The 12,432-nt window shown below is 42.0% G+C and overlaps 1 protein-coding gene across 1 annotated transcript in view; it reads right to left on the bottom strand.

Moving 5' to 3' along the window:
- The window catches only part of BTK (Bruton tyrosine kinase), a 29,239-nt gene that overhangs the window by 10,507 nt on the left and 6,300 nt on the right, over nt 1-12,432 (bottom strand). Inside the window, exons 4-10 of the mRNA XM_026452150.1 lie at nt 11,746-11,814; nt 10,114-10,195; nt 2,694-2,822; nt 2,304-2,371; nt 1,375-1,562; nt 895-957; nt 146-200 (exon numbers count right to left, since the gene is read on the bottom strand). Of these exons, the coding sequence (XP_026307935.1) occupies nt 146-200; nt 895-957; nt 1,375-1,562; nt 2,304-2,371; nt 2,694-2,822; nt 10,114-10,195; nt 11,746-11,814 (654 nt within the window). The remainder of the gene's footprint in view (nt 1-145; nt 201-894; nt 958-1,374; nt 1,563-2,303; nt 2,372-2,693; nt 2,823-10,113; nt 10,196-11,745; nt 11,815-12,432) is intronic.

Raw genomic sequence — 12,432 nt, 5'->3', positions numbered from 1 at the left:
AAAAAAAAAAAATGGTGTAATTGGGACCCCAGATGATGGCAGCTTTGACACTGCCTTGTCCAAAGGTGGGGGGCAGAACAGGCCCTCAGTTCAAGATCCTTACTTATGCAAGGAGAATGCAGTGTGCTAGTGGTTCCACACTTACCTCTTGCTTTAGCAGTTGCTCAGCCTGACTCCGAGTCATGTGTTTGGAATACCACCTGTGAAGGGAGAGTGCTGCTTGAGTGGCTCCTGGTCATAAGCAGATTGGAGGTTACAGCACCCTCCAGGGCTTGTCCATGCCGGTGATTCAGTCAACTCACTCAAACCCTATTTACTGACCATCTGTCACGTGCATAGCACACTGTATCACTTTCCCAAACCCAGGTTGGCATTGAAGATTCATGGAAATGGAGAGTAGCAGGCAAAGGCAGGCAGCAGGGAGTTGCAGGGAAGAGATCAGGGACTGGGGCACCTGAGAACAATCCACTTCCATGATTAGGGAGGAAAGAACAACAGTAGCAGTTTGACATTTTAATTCTTTCATCAGGTCATCAACTCCTTTTTCTTTGCGTGTGATTCTTCTGAATTTGAGGGCATGGTGACCTCTCCAGCTCTCATAAGTGGAGGGTGTTTGAGGGGTAAAGGTAAGACAGACACACTAATTTGAGGTGGTGGCATCATTTGATTCAGATGACACTAATTTTAATATATATCTTGAAATAAAAAAATGTTGAGAGTATAAAAAAGTGTATATATATATATACACTTGTGTATGTATACATAATATACCTATATATACACCAGTGTATGTATACATATATACACTTGTGTGTGTGAGAGATATATATATATGGAGGGAGAGAGAGAGAGAGTTCCTCCTGGAAGATTGTGGACTGACATAAACATACTTACTCATACATTTCTATGGAGTCTTCTGCTTCAGTGACATAGTTACTAGGAATATAGCCTTCCTGCCTGTGAAGAAGACAATGTGGCAGTTCATCCAGCATCTCCCCATCCTCCAGGAGACAGATTAATATGCCCACATCCCTGAGCTCAGAACAAATCTCAAATAGAGGTATATGTATCATGCACCTCCCTCAAAGACAACCACGTCTCTGATGTATGGTTAGGCAGTGAGCCAGTGAGGTGCGGAGCTTCTGCACATGTCACATTGGTTATATGTGCCCAACAACAGAGGCTCAGAGAGGTGGTAGGGGCCATGTATAGAGAGCTGCACACTGGGAAGTACTTGGAGGGACAGCATGTTCAGTTTGGTGTGGGAAGAACAGTCTTTAATGAGGATGCTGACCAGGGGAATTATGCTGCAGCACTTTTCACTTGTAGGGAATGGGTGGGGACTGGGCTCAGGAAGGGCTGGTGTGAACTCACCCATTTTTATCTCGTGCTCGCCACCATGGTAAGTTGCTTTCCTCCAAGATAAAATATTCATCACCCTTCCGCAGCTGTAGGTCATTTGCATTCATTGGCATATAATCGTAAAGGGCCACAACCTTTTTCAGCTCACTTGTGGAGACTGGTGCTGCTGCTGGCTCAGGCGGTAGTGGCTTTTTTAAGATCTGTGTAGTTAGAAGAAAAGGTAGGAGGGTTTGTCTAGATATCAAGTACTCTTCTTTTCTCTCCCAACTCTCTGGCTTACTCAAGACACTCAAACCAGGCATAATAAAATATTACTCAGCAGTCATTCAACAACCATTTTTAAGCACCAGTGCAGGAGTTCTCAGCCTTGCATGCATATAAAGACCATCTATGGAGCGTTTAATAATTCCAATGTACTTTGGGAGGCCAAGGCGGGCAGATCACTTGAGGCCAGGAGTTCAAGACTAGCCTGGCCAACATGATGAAACCCCATCTCTACTAAAAATGCAAAAATTAGCTGGGTGTGGTGGTGCGTGCCTGTAATCCCAGCTACTCAGGAGGCTGAGACAGGAGAATCACTTGAACCTGGGAGGTGGAGGTTGCAGTGAGCCGAGATTGTGCCATTATACTCGAGCCTGGGCGACAGAGTGAGACTGCGTGTCAAAAAAACAAAAACAACGAAACAAAAAAACCAGAAAACTTTCCATTAAAAAAAATCAGGCTTTGTTCTAAACAGGTGATTGGATTACAGGGTTAAAGATAGAGCCTTCTATCTTTCCATTGAAGAGAAAATCCTAATTAGAAGAACAAATTCCCCGTCTTAGCAAGAATACCAATTAATACTGCCAAGTCCCAGGGTAATTCTAAGACTCTGGAGTGTTCTCAGGGTTTGACTCTAAATTTCCATTTAAGCAGTGGCAGCACCCAGTTTCCCTGTATACCTGGTCCTCCTCAGGCGTTGGGGGAAGAGGCTTTTTTGTCTTCCGGTGAGAACTCCCAGGTTTTAAGCCTGCAAAACAAGAAGCCAGTGATGATATGGAATGTACTTTAGGAAAGGGCCCAAGGACAGGTTTGGTTAGGGACTTTGCCGTCCATATTGAGTGCCTTTAGGAAAGTTAGAAAAAGTAGCTAGGCATGCCAGGTCACATAGCTCGGAGATCAGATTATCAACTGGATTTCAGCCCCCATGTACCTCCTCCCTCCCCCAGGACCCTTTGTTTAGCACCCAAAATTTACAACCTTATGCTATGTCCCTGGGCTTGACAGACCCTTGGGAGAGTGATAGAAACAGAGTCAAAGGAGGAAGAAATTACATCGATCAGATCTCTTACTTCCATTCCTGTTTTCCAAAATTTGGCAGCCCATAGCATTTTTGGCTGTCTGAGAGCAGCAGAGATACTGCCCATCGATCCAGAAGCAAGGGTGGTATTTCTGAACCAGATCACTGTTGTACCGGATTACTATAGTAGGAGAGAAGAGAGAGATCATGTTTGACATGGAGGAGAAGCCACCATTTGCATGTTTTCCTCTTTGAGCTTAGTGGTGAACTTCAAACAACTCTCTCCTCCTTGGCCACCCTGAAGGAAAGCAGATCTCAGGACCGGTTGGCTCACATGACTGGCCTGCCTGACTGAGCCCTGGTCCCAGACACTTCCTATGCAGTTTTCTTTAGTGGTCTGTGATGAGGAGTTATCTCCCAAGCAACGAGATAAGACTATATGATGGCTCTAGACCCCAATAACAGAAATATATTATCTATGTTTTCCCAGTAGCCATTACAATCTTCCTATAAGGCAGGTATTCATCATGGTGCTTGTTTCCCAGATAAGGGAAACAATGTGCCCAAGCCAATCTCCCCAGTTTGTAATACTGATTTCTCAGTTCCTTGAGTGATCCTTTAGAGATAATTAGCCTCAGTGAGAACTTCTGCATGAGGCTTTCTATATAGAATAGTCAACAGAGCTGATCTCAAGGGCAAATGAAGGTGACTTTGCCTCTAGAATCAACATGATTTGAATCTTCCTAGGGCCACTGAAGTACACTGAGCTCATTGCCAGAGGTAATACAGCAGCTTCATTTCCCTCATGGAGTTGTGAGGCCCAAAAGATCTCCCAGAATAAAAGTATTTTGCAAAGAATAGAGTGGATGCAGAGAGGAGGAATTAGTATTGGTGTTTATAATACAATGGCATATCAAGAACCTTAACATGAAGTCAATTAAAAAAGTCGGCCAGACGCGGTGGCTAACGCCTATAATCCCAGCACTTTGGGAGGCTGAGGCGGGTGGATCATGAGGTCAGGAGTTCAAGACCAGCCTGGCTAAGATGGTGAAACCCCATCTCTACTAGAAGTACAAAAATTACAGCACGCCTGTAATCCTAGCTGCTCGGGAGACTGAGGCAGGAGAATCGCTTGAACCTGGGGGCAGAGGTTGCAGTGAGCCGAGATTGCGCCACTGCACTCCAGCCTGGGTGACAGAGCGAGGCTCTGTTTCAAGAAAAAAAAAAAAAAAAAAAAAAGAAAGAAAAGTCACCCAGGGTTCGTAGTGTCAGATAACTGAGATAAGCAAAGACAACTGAAATAATTGACAGCAGCAAACACTGGAGCAAAGACCCAGGCTGGTCCAAGAACACGCACATTTGAGAACATACACATTTCAGCATTTACGGCTAAGAAGAATCCCACATAACATCATCATCATTATTATTATCATCATCATTATTATTATTATTATTTGGAGATGGGGGGGGTCTTCCTGTGTTTCCCAGGCAGGCCTTGAACTCCTGGACTTAAGCAATCCTCCCACCTCAGCTTCCCAAATACCTGGGACTAGAAGCACTCACCACCAGGTCCAGTGGCTGGCATAACTTTTTTAAAAAAAGACAAAAGCAAAACAAAACTTTCCACTGTAGAAAACAACTAAAATTCGGCTGGGTGTGGTGGCTCACGCCTGTAATCCCAGCACTTTGGGAGGCAGAGGCGGGTGGATCATCTGAGGTCAGGAGTTCAAGACCAGCCTGACCAATATGATGAAACCCCATCTTTACTAAAAATACAAAAATTAGCTGGGTGTTGTGGCATGCACCTATAATCCCGGCTACACAGGAGGCTGAGACAGGGGAATCTCTTGAACCCGGGAGGCGAAAGTTACAGTGAACTGGGATCGTGCCATTGTGCTCCAGCCTGGGCAACAGGAACAAAACTCCATCTCAAAAAAAAAAAAAAAAGAAAAAGAAAAAGAAACAACTCAAATCCTTAATGACTTGCTAGTCACACTTCATTCACTTAAGGCTTTGAGGGAAAGCCTAAAAGCTTCTAGTAGCCGGTGCATTTTGCAGGCAAATGAACAAAAGTTCTTTTTTTTTTTTTTTTAGAGCCATTTTGATGCTTTTCTCCACATAGATTTGGAGACCATTCTCCCCTGCTCACCCTCACCCTGACTTTTTCAGCACTCCTCTTCACCAATGTACCAAGGACAGAATGGTGGGAGCTGTTCAGATAGAGTGCAGACTATAAGGGACTGCATCACATAGAGGGACTTTTTTTTTTTCTTTTGAGATGGTGTCTCACTGTGTTGCCCAGGCTGGAGTACAGTGGCATGATCGCAGCTCACTGTAACCTCCACTTCCTGGGATCAAGCGATTCTTCTGCCTCAGCCTCCCGAGTAGCTAGGACTACAGGCATGCGCCACCAAGCCCAGCTAATTTTTGTATTTTTAGCAGAGACGTAGTTTCACCATATTGGCCAGGCTGGTCTGGAACTCCTGACTTCGTGATTCACCCCCACCCTCACCCCCGCCCCTCAAAGTGCTGGGATTACAGGCATGAGCCACCAGAGGGAATTTTAAAGCAATAGTAAAACCAACCCAAAGTCTGCCTTTTGTTATTACTAAGCACTGGTAGTTGTGAACAATGTCATTGATACTTCTCCCTGCCAGGATTGATTAATCCTACCACATCCACCCTCTGGCCCCTCTCCCCATGCCACTCCCCGTCACCTAGGGATTTGAAGACCCTCAGGTTTGCTCTGTCTTCTGCAGGGCTGGGCACCAGTAGACATGCCAAAGAACACCTAATCGACAACTAGCCACTCTAATAAACTAAGCTTGCTAATACAATAATGAGGGGAAGTAAGGCTTCTTGCTTTCCCCACCCCAGCACACTCATTAAGAAACCTCCCTACATTCTCAGATAATGTCTGCCTCTTAAGAGGTCCCTTGAAGACGACACCCCTTCTTTTGTTGGCTAATCCAAAGCTGGTATTTCCAGCTACTTAGGAAAGGATCGCAAAAGCAGGGTGTCCAAGTGGGAGGGCTAGGGGAGGCTGCTTGCTTCACCAATGCACATGGCCAGCCCTATTGGGAAGCCCTAATAGTACACATTCTCCAAGTGCTTGATGGGTTGGTCTTTTCTATCCGTATTTATCAGGTTAATGTCTAAAATTCTGTTTCAGGCATACATGAATCATTCCTTTCCATACTGTTTGTTGGAGATTTGCCAACGCCATTCTTCTATTCATTTTGGTGAGGTCAGGTCATTTGCCTACTTTTGAATTTGCAATTAGGATAGGTTCTATTAAGCTTGACCAAACAAAGATTCAAGAATAAGTATAGGCAAATATTTGTGGTGCTGGAACATAGAAGGGCCCACTGCCATATTTAAGGAAATGGAGAGAGAGTCTGTGGTTAAGCCCTCAGGAATACAACCTTTGCATGGCAAGCACCATGAGAAATGAGAAAATGTGGCAGCTGGATATGAGGTATCTGAGACTGTGCTTTTAAAATTGAGGTATAGGCCTGGTGCAGTGGCTCACGCCTTGGGGGGCCGAGGCAGGCAGATCACTTGAGGTCACGAGTTCAAGATCAACCTGGCTAACATGATAAAATCTTATCTCTACCAAAAATACAAAAATTAGCCGGGCTTGGTGGTGCACGCCTGTAATCCCAGCTACTCGGGAGGCTGCGGCAGGAGAATCACTTGAACGCAGGAGGCGGAGTTTGCAATGAGCCAAGATTGTGCCACTGCACTCCAGTCTGCGTGACAGAGCAAGACTCTGTCTCAAAATAAAGAAAAATAAATAAATAAAATTGAGGTATAATTTACATGTAATAAAGTGCACAGATCTAATGTGTATAGCAAACCATATTTTTCCACACCCATTTAACCTCCTTGAGATCCTGCACCTCATGCCTCTTCAGTCAATATCCCTGCAAAGGTAACCAGTATTCTCATGAGGTCCCCTTTTCATGTCAATGATTTCTTATTGGTGCATTTTACCCAAGAGCAGGATAATAAAAACATAAAAGCAGACAAGAAAAAATAAAAAGAGTGGAATAACATCATTATTTTGTGGCTCCTAGGGTGACTCACTATTGACATTGGCAGCACCTGGGACTGTCCTGGGATTTGTTAGGACTTGCACCTAAATCTCCCAGCAGTCATGGTATTTGTTGGAAGGTGCCTACTTTTTGGCTCCTGTTGTTAGCCCAGGACGGTTCAATAAGACTGTACCCAGGTGGAACTACTGGGGGAAAAAAATGCCTTTGTTGAAACATAAGGGAAGAGAAGGCAAAGATGTGCCTAGCCATACTCCCTGGTCACACTGATGACCCAGCTGAAGTGGTGGTGTTTCTGTTTATGTATTTTGGCTTTATTTTTAGTCTGTTGTAAATTTACTTAGCTAATGAACTTTAAGAGCAGCATATAATCAAGATTGTAAGGTTAATATCTGAGTTAAGAAACCAAGCTTGACTGGGCATAGTGGCTCACGCCTGTAATCCCAGCACATTGGGAGGCCGAGGCGGGTGGATCACCTGAGGTCAGGAGTTCAAGACCAGCCTGGCCAACATGATGAAACCCTGTCTCTACTAAAGATACAAAAATTAGCCGGGCATGATGGCGCACAACTGTAGTCCCAGCTACTCGGGAGGCTGAGGGAGGAGAATCGCTTGAACCTGGGAGGCGGCGGTTGCAGTGAGCCAAGATCATGCCACTGCATTGCAGCCTGGGCAATGGAGAGAGACTCCATCTCAAGAAAAAAAAAAAGAAAAAGAAAGAAACAAAGCTCACAAGCTCACAAGCTGGATGTCCTTATCTTCGGTCATTACTCACCCTTGAATATAGTGGACATTCAATAAATATTTGTTGGGGCAGGTGCGACGGCTCATGCTTTAATCCCAGCACTTTGGGAGGCAGAGGCGGGTGGATCACCTGAGGTCAGGAGTTTGAGACGAGCCTGGCCAACATGGTGAAACCCTGTGTCTACTAAAAATACAAAAATTAGTCGGGCGTGGTGGCAGGCGCCTGTCATCCCAACTACTCGAGAGGCTGAGGCGGGAGAATCGCTTGAACTCGGGAGGCGGAGGTTGCAGTGAGCTGAGATCATGCCATTGCACTCCAGCCTGGGTGACAAGAGTGAAACTCCATCTCAAAATAAATAAATAAATATTTGTTGGACTAAACTATGACTGGTTTTGAAATTAGTATATGAAGTGTAAAGAAGTTACCAACTTGAGCATGCCAGTTTCTCCCCTATTTCTCCTTCAGCTAGTCTGCCTTACATTTCACCATTTCCAGGCTAAAACCTAGCCATTTATCGATGTGGAGCCCAAGTTGGTGGTTGTTGTTTACTCCCATGGATAAATCAGTTAACACAACTATTGATCCCTTTCTGCGTGCAAGGTGCTGTATGAGGCAGTATGGAGAGAACTAAAGAAGTACAAATATATATGTCCTGCAGAGCTCCTATCCCAGTCTCTGCAAATATTTCTCTGGCTGGAAATAGTATACTGGTTCAGGACATGGAGTCTGGAGCCTGAATTCAAAGCCTGACACTGCCATTTACTAACTGAGTGCCTTTGGGCAAGTTACTTAACCTCTCTGTACCTCAGTTTTCTTATCTGTAAAGTGGGGATGATAGGATAACTGCCTCAAATGGTCAATACAAAGTTAATATATGTAAAGAACTTAAAGAAGAGCCTGTATCACAATAAGCAGTATTAAAGGGTTTGCTCATTTTGAAGCCCAAGGGCTAAAGCAGACCCCTTATCTTAAAATATGCCAAGAACTGAACTGTGTAGTGCAGGATATCACCTATTTGTAATATTCAACATAGCTTTACAATAGAATATTTTGCAACCGACTACATGTGAAATTTCTGGACTTGGAAACCAAGCAGCACAAAACTATGTAATGAGCTTGGGCTTTGGAGTTATACAGACACAGGGATGTGATAAGAATTCAGGCTCCACCATTCACTGTGTGCGCATGAGCAAGTTACATAACATCTTTGAGCTTCGGTTTCCTTATCTGTAAATAGGGGAATAATACATACTTCTTAAGGCTATTGCAAAGATCAAATAAGTAATACATTTGAAGCACTAGGCACAGAGCCTGCTACATAGTAAGTGCTCATTAAGTGTTAGTTATTGTTGTTGTTGTTTTTAGCCCAAGGTTGTGAAAATTAAATGAGATAATATATACAAGGTATTTAGCTCAATGTCTGGCATATAGCAATAACTGAATAGATGATCCTTCATCTTCATTCCTCCTGTTCCCTTTCAGTTTGAAAGACTTGACTAATATAATTTTGACCAATCAAACTTGCATTCAAAGGAGTGTACAAGGCTGGTATAGCCAGCCAGTGAGTATCAGAATCTAAATGTTTATTAAGACAAAGAGCTGTCATGCAATAACCCAACCATACCATTATCAGTCTGCCATCCTTCCTGTTTCTCTAGGCAGCCTTTCCTGATGTCAACTCAACCAGTTAATCTCTCAGTCACTTGACATGTGGCTATATATATACGCAAATATGTGTGCATGCATCCTGTGCTGCAAGCATTTACAGTCAAGTTTATCTGAACACACTGTATGGTTGATGTGAAATGCTGAAACTGTTCAAGTTTAGGTCCTCACAAAGCAAGGAATATAAAATGTTTCCTTGGGAAATATTTATCCACAACAAAGAGATGTACAGTGCTTTCGTGTACAGTGATTTACAGTTTTCCATGTGCTTTTACATGTATTATTACTTCATTTGATCCTTGCAACAACCCCAGAGGTAGGTGTGGCATGAATTACCATTATTGTCTTTTGAGAAGAAGAAACTGAGCATCAAAGAAGCTTGTTGACCTTCTTGCCAGAAATCACCCAGTTTGTAAGTGGTAAAAGAGGGCTTGAAACCAGGTTCTCTAACTCTGACTTCAAGCACTCTCATACATCATCTATTTAATTTTTTGGAGCTAAGTATTTTATGCTTAGGATTCTAAATATTGCATAACCATTGAATGCCACATCACCCTTGTATTCAGTGTGAAAAATGGGACTTTTTTTTAATAAATAGAGAAATGGAAGTGCCCACAATTACAAAATTGCACTAGAGAGATAGTGGTAGAACTGGGAAACTCTTAGTCTAATATTTTATCTTTTATTCATATGATAGAATACTAAGCTCAGTTGTATTACTAATACTGAAGCAAAATACAAACTTTCCTTTGTTTCTTTCTTTTCTATTTGTCTTTCTTTCCTCCCTCATCCCCTTCCTTCTTTCCTTGCTTCCTTCCTTCCTGTCTCCCTCCTTCCCTCCCTCTCTTTCTTTTCTCCCCTTCTATCCATTTTTTCTTCTTTTTTCTCTACGTTTCTCCTTTTCCTTTCTCATTTCTCTCTTCCTTCTTTCCTTTTCCTCCCACCTATCTCCTCTTCCTTCCTTTTCTTCTTTCTTCGGAAACATTTATTTTCCAAATAATTCTCACCGTTTTTGAGCTGGTGAATCCACCGCTTCCTTAGTTCTTCAGTTGGGGAGAAGACGTAGAGAGGCCCTTCATCATATACAACCTGGATCAATGAAAACACAGACTTCAGCGGTTAGGATTCAGAAAAAAAGGAGAAAGACCTTCAAGGTACTAATCTTAGGGGACAATTTGTATATTCATTGTAGAAAACAAAGAAAGGCAGAATCTTCAGTCAGCAGTGGTGTTCAGGTTATGTGAACTATCTGAAGGATTCCTGAACTCTCCATATCTAGGGATGTAGCATTTGAAAGCTCTTAGAATTTTTCATTCTCTTAGGTCCCTCCTGACTTGTGTTTCAATTCATGCATAAACTTATTTTATAATGTCTCAGTCTGCCCTTGCTGGAGATAACATTTTTGTTTATCCAACAAAGGGTATTTTATCTTATTACTAAATTCTGACTTTGTATAGAAGAGAATTGAAGTGATAATCTATATAAATTGTCTTGATTAGTACATATGGGTTATTCACTTGGATAATATGGAGTAAAATTTTAATTCATGGCTAATTACCTCCACCCCCACTACCTAGTGGCCTCCCCTCACCAATATTAGCCAAAATAAATCAAATTTGGAACTACAAACCTACTTCAAAAAGGGCAAGTTATATAATAAGCAATATCATCAAGTCAAATAGTATTTTTTTAACCATGTACAGACATCATGCTAGGTGTTATGAAGATGCACGAAATATATAAGATGTGGTTCCAACCCTCATAGAGTTTATAGACATCACATAATAAATTATAAAGTCAAATATAAATTAATTTAAAATTATCTGCTATTTAGCATTATTCACTAGTGCAGCCAAACAATGTCATCTTGTTGAAAGGCATTGGTAGTAAAAACTGTGTCTGAAATACCCCTCTTTCAAAGGTTTTGTAATTTTGATATAGTCAGGGACATGAACAAGATCCTTTTACATTTTTCTTTTTGCTTGTTAGTCTTGCTGTGCTCATAAATCCATGACAGAAAGCCCCCTCCCCTGAGACTTTCCACTTCCTTTTCTGGCTTTCACTGTTGCAGAGGCTGCTATATTCATGACATGTGGCCTACAGAGTTCTCAGGATGTAAGCAAGCCAAACTGAAGACCAAATTTGTAGTTCTTGCTCTCCTAAACAGATGTATATGTGGCACTTCAGCTCTTCCAGATTACAACAGAATTTAGGTTCATGCATAAGTCTAATAAGTCTTCCTCATACTGAACTTGCTAATACTACTCCCCTTTTCTGTCTTCAACCCACATGACCACCATTAGACAGATAATCAGAACGAGAAGGAAGTGAAATGCTCACTCAACAAGCAGAGCATCTTTCTCAATGCAGTTATCATAGACAAGACAGACTATGATAGAATTGGTGCTGCTATGTATTCTTTTTGAGGTATAGAGACTAAAAGAAAGTATATTAGATTAGGTAAATAGAAAAGCAAACATTCTCAACCCATGCCGGTCTCATTTCTTGGTTCAGCATCCTTGTCCACCTCAACTTCTATTCACTGGGTCCTTGTAGGCTTCCCTCTGCCCTGCACCCCACCACCCCTTCTAATTGTGTTACAGGGGCCTTTCAAGACTTGAGGAGAGAAAGTAACTCACCTGGAAGGGATAAGGGAATCTTTCAATGATTGAAATTTGCTCCATTTCGCTGGACTCTTCACCTCTTCTCTGTAATGAAATAAGAAAAAATGGTTATTGGTTGATGCATTACTCTTTTCTGAATTTCCTTAGGTACTGGAAGCCTTTTGCTGTGGCTTCAGAAGTTTCTCCTGCACAGACAAGGCTGATTCTTAGTGATTACTTTCTACAGGTCAACAGGGACACATATCCAATAGGACCCAGTGCATACCCAGTCAAGAGAGACTCAGGTATTTCAAATCATTGGGAAAATGAAGGTTTCTAAAAAATTGTTGTTGGGACAAATATTTAACCACTAATGTTGTGGGGAGGAGAGGAGTTAGGTAGCTATGTTACAACATACATCAAAGAAAATTCCAGATAAATTCAAGAGCTTAATATAAAAAATAAAACCATGAATGACTGAAAGTAAATATAAGCGATTACCTATATAACCTTCTGGGAGGCAAGCTTTTTCTAATATAATGATAAAACTTAGAACTATCAAGAAAAAGCTGAACTAATTTGATGACATAGACTTTAAATCCCTATATGGCAAAAAGCATCATAAACAAAATTGAAAGATAAAGGATAAACTGAAAAACATTTTCAGCATACATTACAGTTAAAGGATTAATATTCTTTTTTTTTTTTTTTTTTTTTTTTTTT

This window comes from Piliocolobus tephrosceles, chromosome 12 (genome assembly GCF_002776525.5).
Source record: "Piliocolobus tephrosceles isolate RC106 chromosome 12, ASM277652v3, whole genome shotgun sequence".
NCBI lineage: Eukaryota > Metazoa > Chordata > Mammalia > Primates > Cercopithecidae > Piliocolobus > Piliocolobus tephrosceles.
This window is presented reverse-complemented; position numbering and strand designations above follow the sequence as displayed.